This window comes from Symphalangus syndactylus, chromosome 12 (assembly GCF_028878055.3).
Source record: "Symphalangus syndactylus isolate Jambi chromosome 12, NHGRI_mSymSyn1-v2.1_pri, whole genome shotgun sequence".
In the NCBI taxonomy this organism is placed as follows: domain Eukaryota; kingdom Metazoa; phylum Chordata; class Mammalia; order Primates; family Hylobatidae; genus Symphalangus; species Symphalangus syndactylus.
The window spans coordinates 73087996-73100790 of NC_072441.2; the positions used below are offsets into that span (position 1 = coordinate 73087996).

Genomic DNA, 12795 nt, shown 5'->3' on the forward strand with positions numbered 1-12795 from the left:
AAAATACTATATTTTGGTGACTGGATTTTGGAGTGGAGAAGGATTTTAAAGATCATCTTCAGGCAGTCTGTCAATTTGGAGATATGGAAAGTTCATTGTTTAACTAACTTAGCCCATGCAGAGACAAAGATTTCTGACCATTCTCAGGCAAGACGCATTAATTCTATACATTAAACCCCATTGTCTGAAGTATATTAATTTAAGTAAGTACTTATTTTAAACCAGGAGCCCTCTTTCTCTAACCTAAGGATGCTCGGAGGATTCTTTAGAGATTACATGAAAAAAATTGTCATCTGAATGAACACATATAAACTATGGTAACTGTATCTTTAGGTCAAGTCCCTTTACTTCACTAAATTTGGACATTAGAGCTTTAAAATGGTAGTGTATGACCTTTCTGCTGTGACCTGACTTAGACTGTTTACTGTTTCTAGAAAAACAAAAATTGGGAGATGGGAGAAAATGTCATTCAGCTTCAAGAAATGTGGCATTTAATTATTATGCCATTTTCTCTAATAATTTAGGATGTCAGGGAAAATAGATGAATTGGGCACAACATGTTTGTAAATAAAATGGGCAGCATATCTATTGTTTAAATCTGGTTACTTCTAAGCTCCTTAAGAGCCTTATGACAAAACCAGTGCTAGATGGGACAATGGCAGACTGGTTTTTGTCTATTTCTCTGAATAAATATGGAAAGAATAGAAATAATGTAATTTTTTTTTTTTGGTAGTTCTCTTTTTTAGTTTGTAGAAACACAAAACCATGAAAGAAAAAAATGTTTCCTTTAGTTCAGTTCTGCCACAAATATGGAGAAAACCTTTTATCTTAAAGAGCAAGATTGTTCTGTAAGGTCATTTTGATTCCTTTGTTTAATCCTCCACTTACCATATTTTATGCACTATTAAATATTGACATCAGGATTCCTCCTGATTGCTTTTCCTCTTTTTTTTCTTTCCTTCTTTCCCTCTTTTTCTTTGTTCCTTTCTTATTTATTAAACAAAAATAGCAACAGTGTAGTTCTGCTTACTGGTATTCTGATATTATACAAAGTAATTTATTTCCCTTCTACAGAATTTATGTATGAGGACCTAAGCCTGTTCAGATATCTAAAGAAAGGTTTGAAGCCTTCTTCTAGCTGGTAATTCCCTTCTTTATTGTCTGGCCCTGAACTAGAAAAGCTATGATGGGAGGGGTGTGGTCCCTTAGTAAACAGCAATGAGCTCTGGCCCATGTGCAATTTCCCTTTCTATCTAAATTCAAAGAACAGGAGATCTTTGCTTTAAACCTTGCAATGCCAATGTCTGCTCCTTTGTGACTATGGTAAGTTTATCCCACTCATATTTTAGTTATGTGAAGTGGATCAGGCCCTTTGGAAGATGTTGGCATTAGATGCTGGTAAAATATTAGGCCTTTAATTTTATGTTAGTCAATGGTTCTTGTCTGTCTCCTATTATTAACAATAGGGTTGACAATTACAGCAGTTTGAGATCTATAACTCACTACTGTGAGGACTAGAAAGTGCCAAGAAAACTGCTGTTAACACAAAAGGTCTAAAAACTGCCCTTAGCCTAAAAGTCTCACATTGTGCAACAGTAGGCCTGGAAGCGGTTCTCTTTTCTGATACTGGAAAGCGTTTGTCCTAATTCTGAGTCAAAAGTGACAATTTAAAATTATATTATCATTTCCACATGATTTTAGTACCTGAGTGTCTGAGAGTAACACTGATTCTACCAAATCAGGTATTACTTATTTCATGGGCTACACTGTCATTGTAGGAGCGACTGTTTTATGTACTTGATACTTCACGAGAATTCATTATGTTGTTGGCTTAGTGGGACTTGCTAAGTGCTCTTTCGGCAGACTGTTACCTGCAAGGACATTTTTCTGAGATGCAAAATAGTAAATTATTACAAATAAAGAAGAAACAAATATCTTCCAACTTTTAGGTCAGTACATTATTTATAGAAAAAGAGGTTTCTTATGATTATTCATGTCAAGATTGATTCATATGAGATTCAGATTCATTATGTATTTTCCTGTGGCGTTCTTTGGCTTTAAAGTTGCTGTTCGAATATATGTTATATACAGTCTTATTTCTAAGAGAGCCACTAAAGGCCCGTTTTTGTTTGTTTTTATTGTTCTTATTCATTCATTAAACAAAAACTTTTGATCTCTGCAGTATTCCCGGCATTATGGTAGGCAGTGGGTTTACAGAAATGAGAGATACATTCCCAACCTGAGTGGGAATCCAGTTCAGTTTAATTGGATATTTTTCCTGATTTCCCATGAAACCTTGGACTAATTACTTCTATAAGTTTCCATTTCCTTGTATGTAAAATAGGATTGGATCAGATGGTTAGTTTGTAAAGTTTCCTTCACCGCTCTAAGATTATTTGGTTTAAAGTAAATAAATATGACCACCTTCCTTGCCATTTTAAACTTGAAGCTATTTTCTTTAATTCTGCCTGTTGTAGTTTGAATTTCAAAATATCTTACTGTAGGTGTTATTGTTGTTTTACACTGAAGAAGTAAGAAGCCAAATTTTATAGAGATGGTTTTATCATTAAGTAAATGATGAATTTATTTATTAGTTAGAATCGTTGTAAATACCTATTAATGTGGCTACTTTGCCCATGGTGTGACATAGTTCATATTGCCTTGGGTGAAGGCTTCCTGTTATACCCACAACAACAAATATCTGAAATAATTTTTCCAGATGTCATTATCCTTGCTGCTTTTTTCCCTCTCCCTCTATCCAGTCCACCAGCAAGTCCTGTTAGCTATACTTTCAAAACATATCCATATCTATCCATTTATTTCCCCCTCCCTTTACTAACCACCAGAATCCAAGCTACTATTGTCTTTCACCTGCATTACCGCAGCAGCCTCCTACCTGGTCTCTCTGCTTCTCTTGGTGCTCCCCAATAATTCATTCACCACAGCATGATCTTTTCAAAACTTCTGTATGATTACCTGTTAAAAAACTGCAGTCTATTCTCATTTCAATTAAAATGTAATCTAGTTCATTAACTTTGTTGTCTAAAGCTGGAGTGACCTGGTGCTTGCCTGCCTCTCCACCTCATTGAGTGTCCCTGTCCCCTTTGCCCACTATGCTCTAGCCCTGTACTATCCAGTAAGCTAGCCACTAGTCTTAGGAGCTGTTGAACCCTTGAAATGTGGCTAGGCCAAATTGAGATGTGCTGTGAGTATAAAATATACCTTGAATTTCAGACTTATGAAAAATCATGTAATATCTCAGATAATAATATTATCTTATTAATAATTTTTATGTTGTTTACATGTTTATGATAACATTTTGGATATATTGGGTTAAAGTATTTTGTTAAAATTAAGTTTACCTATTTATTTTGTACTTTGTTCATTGAAGCTACTAGAAAATTAAAAATTACATGGCTCACGTTATATTTCTATCAGAGAGTGCTATTCTAGCCACAGAGGCCTTTCTCTTTTCCAGGCTCATATTCCATTAGCTGTTCTTTCTGCCTGGATTGTTCTGCTGATCTTTGCAGGACTGATTCTTTTTCCTTCAGATCTCTATTTAAATGCTGCCTCATAAAGACCTTTCTCTGATCAAACAATGTAGAGTAATTTAACCACCCACTCTGTATTATGCTTTCCTGTTTTGCCGCATAGGGCTTGTCCGTAATATCTTTTGCGTTTCCTTGCTTGTTTATCATGTACTCCCCACTCCAACCCCTGCAAAATATAAGTTTCAAGAGCATGGGGACTTTGTCTTGCATGATACTCTATCTTCAAGACAGTGCCTAGCACATAGTTAGTGTGCAACAGATATATGTTATGTCAGCATCGTATTCCTCACAGTGCCTCACATGGTGGTTTGCTTATTATAGCATTTAGTAGGTGTTAGAAAAGTTGATAAATAGCACTGGAGGAATAGAAAAGATTTTTCTTCTGAAATCTTTATGCTTCCAGTCAGTTGCTAGTAGGAAGGGATTTAAGGTAAGCTGTAACTCCACTGCCTTGAAGGTGGTAATCACGTCTGAAAGTGTGAGGGAAAGAAAAAATGAATAGCAGTTGCCTTTTCTCTCTTAATGAGTTTATATTCCTAATTGGAATGGAGGCGGGAAAGATCAAATTTAATTGCCGCAGTAAATTTGTAGTTTTATTTTAACATCCTTAGCTTGTAATGATTACTAAGAATAGTTCAATAAGTTTATCTCATTGTCCCGTATATAAATCATTGTTCCATATATAAATTGTCCCATATATAAAATCGTACTTTTTTCTCCCGAATCTTTTAAGTGAATCGATATTCCTATAAAATATATCTCCTTCCCATTTCACTATGGATTATTTATCTGTGCTTATGCTATAAATCTGCCTTTAAGTAGGCACATCTATTTTAAATGCATTTTAATTTTCCTCTTTTTATTTTGAAATAATTTCAAACATAGAGAGATGTTGTAAGAGAAATACCAAGAACTCCCAGATACCCCTTACCCAGATTTACCAGTTGCAAATATTTTGTCACATTTGCTTTATAAACTCTCCCACTCTCTGTATTTGCACAGTATTTTTTAAAAATTCTTGAACCATTTGAGAATTAGTTGTAGATAGTATACTCCTTTACCCTAAATACTTAAGCATTATTTCCTAAGGACAAGGACATCTCTTATATAATTACAGTACAATTATCAAATTTAGAAAATTAGACATTGATAAAATACTGTTATCTAATATATAGTCCATATCAAAATCTGCCAATTTTTTCCAATAATGTGAAACAAGCATGTTGTAAGAAAGGTAGCTGGAATGTAACTTCTGTCAGGAATAGTGTAAGTTTGATGAGTATGCCTTTTCAACTCCTTGATTAAAAATAGAATAAAGCAAATATTTGGTCATTATAAGCATTTCCTTCATTAAATCCTCCCCTTCTCATTGAACTCTGAATTACTTGCTTTCACTGAATAAACATGTAGTGTTTGTGTGAATTGGTTGGGAAAAGTGGAGAGGGAAGCTGGGGAGCACAGTACAAATGGAGGTGAATCAGTGTTCTTAATAAGGAACAGGCCTGTCTTTAGGAATTCATACTGATAATTTATGCGACAAATCTGATTCTCTAAATGTCTGGCAAAAGATGCAACAGACATTTTTGAAGATAAAAAAAAAATGTTGTTGGCCATGTTTAACTCACCTTACTTGTTTTGCTGTTTCTTCCTAGCCCATGACTGAAGAGTTACTCAAACAACAAAAGCTGAATTCACATGAGACCACTATAACTCAGCAGTCTGTATCTGATTCCCACTTGGCAGAACTCCAGGAAAAAATCCAGCAAACAGAGGCCACCAACAAGGTATGATTAGTACTATGCCCTAGGAGATGACAGGGTTTTCCTGAGGGTGTGACTGCCTCTAGCCTGAGTCTGTCAACCTTTGTAAGACTTGGGAGATGAATACTGTGTACTCCTTGTGCTCTAGGGAATATTTCATGTAAAAGTGTAGTTCTTCCCTTTATTCTTATGAAGATTTTAGCTTGTTCTATACAGATCATAATTTCTGGTGCTTTTCAGGTGTGTAATTAAAACTTGAATGCAGGCCGGCGCAGTGGCTCATGCCTGTAATGCCAGTGCTTTGGGAGGCCAAGGCAGGCAGATCACGAGGTCAGGAGTTTGAGACTAGCCTGGCCAACATGGTGAAACCCCATCTCCACTAAAAAATAAAAAAAAATTAGCCAGGCATTGTGGCAGATGCCTGTAATCCCACCTACTCGGGAGGCTGAGGCAGGAGAATCCCTTGAACCCAGGAGATAGATGTTGCAGTGAGCCAGGACCATGCCACTGCACTCAGGCCTGGGCAACAACAGAGAGAGACTCTGTCTCAAAAAAACACCTGCATGCAATCTTCCACTGTAAAAGGCACTGAGATAGGAGGTCTGTGTTTTTTATTTTAGCTTAACTTGTTATTACTTTCTAGCCCATGAATTTTAATGTCTGGCTTAGAAGAAAATTTCTACAATTTGGGATGCTGAACTTGTGGCCTGGGTGCCCTTATAGTGCCCTCTCCTATGCTAGATATTAGAAGCTCTTTGGTCCTTGTATAATGGATCCATATTAGGAACCACTTGCCTACTTGGTCTATGTGGACAAGTTCCTAGTATGGCTGCCATCATAGAGAGATCACAGTACATGAAAATTGACACAATTTAGAATTGAAGGAAGTATTTCATTTCTCCTGCTACTTTTTGTTGCTGATTGACTTACCACTTTAATGGTTACTCTATGTGGGAAAAATAACAAGGTAATATCCCCTAAGAAATTCTTTAAATCCTAGATTTGAGGAAAGGCTTTATTCATTTGAGGCTAAAAGACATCATTGACCTAAAAAACTGTTTTTCTTTGCTGAATTCAGATTCTTCAAGAGAAACTTAATGAAATGAGCTATGAACTAAAGTGTGCTCAGGAGTCATCTCAAAAGCAAGATGGTACAATTCAGAACCTCAAGGAAACTCTGAAAAGCAGGGAACGTGAGGTAAAATATTTACCAATCAAGGACCTGTGTGGAAACAATTGGTCCCTTCAAAGTAGACAAGTATTTTATATTTTGTCAAAATGGATATTGTCAGACTAACATATCTTAGCCTGGAGAAGTTGTAGCTTAACCTCAGTTGATATTTTGGAATAGTCCTGTTACTAAAATCTGTACAGGTGATATAATGGAATTTATAATTAGTTTACTAACATGTTTGATATTCCCTCTCTCATTTTCAGACTGAGGAGTTGTACCAGGTGATTGAAGGTCAAAATGACACAATGGCAAAGCTTCGAGAAATGCTGCACCAAAGCCAGCTTGGACAACTTCACGTATGTGAAGGTCACATAGGACAGGAGAGACTTCAGTTGGGGATGTGCCATTTTGGTTGCAGTCTTGATTTTATTTTCAGTCTTCGTGGGAGCTCAGTGCTTGCCCTCCTTGTGATTGTGATTTCTACTCTCTTTTCAGAGCTCAGAGGGTACTTCTCCAGCTCAGCAACAGGTAGCTCTGCTTGATCTTCAGAGTGCTTTATTCTGCAGCCAGCTTGAAATACAGAAGCTCCAGAGGGTGGTACGACAGAAAGAGCGCCAATTGGCTGATGCCAAACAATGTGTGCAATTTGTAGAGGCTGCAGCACATGAGAGTGAACAGCAGAAAGAGGCTTCTTGGAAACATAACCAGGTAAATCATTAACTATTTTATTGCCCTAAATGCTGACTTTGCCCTGATTATAACTTTTTAGCAGGATAGTTTGTGTTGAACCCTTGAGTCAGTTGCATAATCTAAGTATTTCGGTTCAACACTTGCTGCCCTTGTACCATATGCCAGTTACAGTAGTCCCCCTTTATCCACAGTTTCACTTTCCATGGTTTCAGTTATCTGGGGTCAACCACAGACAAAAAACATTAAGATATTTCAAGAGAGACCACATTCACGTAACTTTTTTTTTTGAGATGGAGTCTCGCTGTGTCACCAAGGCAGGAGTGCAGTGGCACGATCTCCGCTCACTGCAAGCTCCGCCTCCTGGATTCATGCCATTCTCCCTCTTCAGCCTCCCGAGTAGCTGGGACTACAGGTGCCCGCCACCATGCCTGGCTAATTTTGTTTTCGTATTTCTGGTAGAGACAGGTTTTCATTGTGTTAGGATGGTCTCGATCTCCTGACCTCGTGATCTGCCCACCTCGGCCTCCCTCACGTAACTTTTGTTACAGCATGTTGTTATAATTCTATTTTATTGTTATTGTTAATCTGTTAGTATGTGTAATTTGTATGTAAACCTTTATCATAGTTATCTATGCACAGGAAAAAACAGTATACACAGGCTTCAGTGCTATCTGGTTTCAGGCATCCACTGGGCATCTTAGAATGTATCCCCTGTGGGTAAGGGGCGACTGCCTAATTGAGTTGTGCCCTGGAAATACAAGGATGAATAGCACAGGCTCCTTTCTTTTAAGTTACTTACAGTTCAGTAAGAGAGACAGTCACATAAGCTGAGTTTCAGTGTGGTAAATTCTGAAGGGGAGGTATATGTGCGGTCCTACAGGAATATCTAGGAAAGGAGTCAAGGAAAAGGAATCAAGGAAAGCTTCATGAAGGAGGAGACATCTGAGGTTATTCTTGAAGGATGGATAAAACCAGGCAGAAAAGTGGGGAAGAACCACTAAGGTCAGAGGAATGACATGCATAATAATCAGCCCTGTCTTTTATTTTTTATTTTTGAATAATAAATATACAGTTATTTTCTTTTCTTTTCTTTCTTTCTTTCCTCTCTCTCTCTTTCTTTCCTTCTTTCTTTTTTTTTTTTTTTTTGAGATGGAGGCTCGCTCTGTCGTCCAGGCTGGAGTACAGTGGCGCAATCTCGGCTCACTGCAAGCTCCGCCTCTCGGGTTCACGCCATTCTCCTGCCTCAGCCTCCCGAATAGCTGGGACTACAGGCACTGGCCGCCACCATGCCCAGCTAATTTTTTTTGCATTTTTAGTAGAGACGGGGTTTCATCGTGTTAGCCAGGATGGTCTCAATCTCCTGACCTCGTGATCCGCCCGCCTCGGCCTCCCAAAGTGCTGGGATTACAGGCGTGAGCCACCACGCCCGGCCTCTTTCTTTCCTTCTTTCTCTCTCTTTCTTTTCTTTTCTTTCTTTCTTTTTTTTTTTTTTCGAAACGGAGTTTTGCTCTTGTTGCCCAGGCTGGAGTGCAACGACACAATCTGGGCTCATTGCAGCCTCCGCCTCCCGGGTTCAAGCGATTCTCCTGCTTCAGCCTCCCAGTAGCTGGGATTACAGGCATGTGCCACCACGCCTGGCTAATTTTGTATTTTTAGTAGAGACAGGGTTTCTCCATGTTGGTCAGGCTGGTCTCAAACTCCCGACCTCTGGTGATCTGCCCACCTTGGCCTTCCAAAGTGGTGAGATTACAGGCGTGAGCCACCACGCTGGGCCAAAATACACAATTCTTAAATGGTTCCTTTATCTTGTTAGCTCAGAGTGTATGTGTTTGTTTAAGATTTAAAAGATTTTTTTGTGTGTGGTCTCTTTTCTTAAGCTCTTTTAACACTCAGGTTTAAAAGTGTAATTTTTGAAGGATCTCCCTGGTTTAGTGGTTTGGAGATCGAATATTAGCCCTGAATTTCCTTTTGAAATATTAAAAATTCGGCCGGGCACAGTGGCTCACCCCTGTAATCCCAGCACTTTGGGAGGCCGAGGTGGGTGGATCATGAGGTCAGTAGTTCAAGACCAGCCTGGCCAAGATGGTGAAACCCCGTCTCTACTAAAAATACAAAAATTAGCCCAGCGTGGTGGCAGGCGGCTTTAATCCCAGCTACTTGGGAGGCTGAGGCAGAGAAATGCTTGAACCCGGAAGGCGGAGGTTGCAGTGAGCCGAGATTGCACCACTGCACTTCAGCATGGGCAATAGAGTGAGACTCCATCTCAAAAAAAAGAAATATTAAAATTTCAGATGGTCTGGGCAGGGTCGGGGAGTGGTGGAGGGATAGAGGTAGAAATAATTCTTAACTTTTTGTTATTTAGCTAAAGGAAACATTTTCCCAAGATTTGTTTAGTTGATGAGAATATGTATCTTGGGAGCTTTCTAAAGTAACAGATGATTTAAAGATTACTGACTTTATTACTAGAAAAATAAATATGGCAAACTAAGAAAGAAGAGTGATGGTCTCTATGAGATCTTTAGAAAAAAGGATGATAGGAATAGTTTATCCTTGAGCTTATTGTAAATAATCCAGGTTTACTGTAGGACAGATTCTCACTTAATGGTTCTACAGATGTATTCTTTTTAAGCCAAAAAATAAGTATTGAACTATAATATCAAGCTTACTTCCTACCCCATTCACAATTTTTACATTTTTCCATATCCCATTCAATTCATGTATAATACTTCTATAGCAATTTTAATAATGGCACCCTCTACTGCTCTTTCAGTTTATATACCTTGAAAATTTTAAGGCCTCTATATCTAATAACCATGTGACAATTTTAGATCTCTTTAAAAAGGTAATATGTTTAATTCAGGAATTGCGAAAAGCCTTGCAGCAGCTACAAGAAGAATTGCAGAATAAGAGCCACCAGCTTCGTGCCCGGGAGGCTGAAAAATACAATGAGATTCGAACCCAGGAACAAAACATCCAGCACCTAAACCATAGTCTGAGTCACAAGGAGCAGTTGCTTCAGGTGAGTTTACATAATTTCAATGAAAACTGGGCTCATAGAACTCTGAAATTTGTTTATATAATTTTAAGGTATTAATCCACCTGTGCTGAGTCCCTGCTATATGGAAAACATTGAGAGGTGGGAATCAGGATTTAAAATAAATAGAAAATATAATTTGTGAATTAAGATGCTTACTAACAAGTGTAAGAAACAGTATATAGCCCTGACTTAAGCAGTCTTTTATGAAGTCTTTTGTAAAGACTTAATATTCAGAAAATAGTTATTAAGCACCTCTGTGAATCAAACACTTTTCTGGGTGTTGGGAAGACAAAAGATTTGGCTACTGCTCTCAGTTTAATAGTTGAAGACAAACTGTACAGAAACTTCCACAGAGTAATTTTGATGATAGAATGAAAGTTTGAGGGGAAGATGGAGCATTAAGAAGAGACTGATCTGTTCTGCCACCTACTCTGACCTTCAGTCACATTGAATCCGCTACATTTCACTGAATGTACAATTTTTTCATTGTATGCATAGTGTGCATATATTTTTTTCTCTAACATACCCTCCTCTCCCTTCTTCACTTAGGAAATCCTAGTCCTTTAAGACTCACTGCAAATGTTACCTCCTCTGTGAGGTCTTTACTGACACCTGCAGGCAGAGTTAGGCAGTGCATCGTGTGTTCCCCTGGTAGCTAGCGTATATTGCAGAACAGTTAATTCTATGTGTTGTGTCTGTGGTATGTTGCAGAATAGTTTACAGTTTGTATGTCTGTTATCTCTGCTAACCTTGTTACTTTTGAGGAGAGTGATCACATCTTGTTTTTTTTTAATCCTGAATAACTAACAAATTACTTAGTAATTTAGTTAATATTGGATAAAAGAATAAAAGAAACTGTTTTTTGGTCTCAGGAATTTCGAGAGCTCCTACAGTATCGAGATAACTCAGACAAAACCCTTGAAGCAAATGAAATGTTGCTTGACAAACTTCGCCAGCGAATACATGATAAAGCTGTTGCTCTGGAGGTATGTATCATCATTTTGCCCACTATGCTATGGATTATTCCATCTACACAGGTATTATAGAAATTTGTGTTTGCTTAAATTTGCTGCTTTGGGATTTGGTTTTCTATTCTGCCATCTTATTGAATAAGAGTGATCAGGATAGTAAATCTTACAGAGCTTTAGGAGTCTTCCTTTCCTTGCAGCGGGCTATAGATGAAAAATTCTCTGCTGTAGAGGAGAAAGAAAAAGAACTGCGCCAGCTTCGTCTTGCTGTGAGAGAGCGAGATCATGACTTAGAGAGACTGCGCGGTGTGCTCTCCTCCAATGAAGCTACTATGCAAGTAAGAGCAAAACCTATCTCTGACTTGGTGTTCCTCTCCCACTTGTATTCTGAGCCTGAAGCATGACCCCCTTCCATCATTTTCTGAAAACCAGGGATTTTGCTTTATAAGGGGGAAGAAAACCAAAAATAGCAGTCACTAGTTCCATCATTGTCGATTAGAAAGTGAGAGATTTTAGCGCTTCTACTTTTCTTTTGTAATATGAACTTTGTGAGGAGAGCCAGTAAATATTGATTTCTGTTTACGTAGTTCTGACTTATTTCCAATTCTTATTCATACATAAGTATACATACGCACACACTCTTCTCTCTCTCTCTTACTGAAGCATTACCAGGGTGCAACTATTAAATTGTGTCTTCTACATTAATATTATCTACATGTCCATGAATTGCCATAATTAGAACACTTGTTTATCTATATTTACTGTGGACTTTTTTGCATATTTATTTTAGAGCTTATGTATCTATCTGCCACTTTTTCGAGAAATCCTTTATAGCATAGTGCACTTCCTCCAAAATACTTCGCTTTATCATATATTCTATATTTAATCTTTCCACAAACTAGATAAAAGTTTCTAAAAACCAAAAAAATAGATTAGTATGGCATTGTTAAATCAATGTTCTCATCTTGCAAATAAAAAAAAATTGATGGGAGATTATTTAAAAGTGGATCTAATTTCTTGTTTATCCTGAGGAGTATGGGGTAATCGTTTTAACTGATGATTGCTCTCTTTATGGCTGTAGAGTATGGAGAGTCTACTGAGGGCCAAAGGCCTGGAAGTGGAACAGTTATCTACTACCTGTCAAAACCTCCAGTGGCTGAAAGAAGAAATGGAAACCAAATTTAGCCATTGGCAGAAGGAACAAGAGAGTATCATTCAGCAGTTACAGACATCTCTTCATGATAGGAACAAAGAAGTGGAGGCAAGACTTCAGTTAACTTAAAGGCAGTTGGTTCACTGATTATGTAATCTCAGCCTTGGATTAGGACTCTTCAGATCAGGAGGCCTGTGACCCAAGTCTTTAATTTCATTCTGTGCCTGGGCAAGTCATTGACTTTCACTGGGATTTTTTTTTTTCCACATCTAGAAACTTAAGTTGGCAATTAACTTTCTCAAAGAAGTTACGTGAGAATTAATGAGACCCAAAAATTGCATCTTTAACATGATAGCTAACCTTTATTAGTTATAGTGTTCATGCTGGGTGAGGTACTGTTTTAAGATCCTAATGGACATTAACTCATTGAATCCTCACAAGTCCGTGACGCACTTTCTA

At 37.9% G+C, this 12795-nt stretch overlaps 1 protein-coding gene across 38 annotated transcripts in view; it reads left to right on the top strand.

The window, feature by feature from the left end:
* Positions 1–12795, top strand: part of LOC129472117 (myomegalin) — a 239400-nt gene that overhangs the window by 155821 nt on the left and 70784 nt on the right. For 37 of the 38 annotated variants that reach the window (XM_063625854.1, XM_063625850.1, XM_063625851.1 and 34 more), the window contains 8 exons: positions 5207–5338; positions 6393–6512; positions 6752–6844; positions 6984–7196; positions 10039–10197; positions 11088–11201; positions 11384–11521; positions 12265–12444. In XM_063625854.1, the coding sequence (XP_063481924.1) occupies positions 5207–5338; positions 6393–6512; positions 6752–6844; positions 6984–7196; positions 10039–10197; positions 11088–11201; positions 11384–11521; positions 12265–12444 (1149 nt within the window). The remainder of the gene's footprint in view (positions 1–5206; positions 5339–6392; positions 6513–6751; positions 6845–6983; positions 7197–10038; positions 10198–11087; positions 11202–11383; positions 11522–12264; positions 12445–12795) is intronic. The other variant, XM_063625885.1, reaches the window with a different exon arrangement.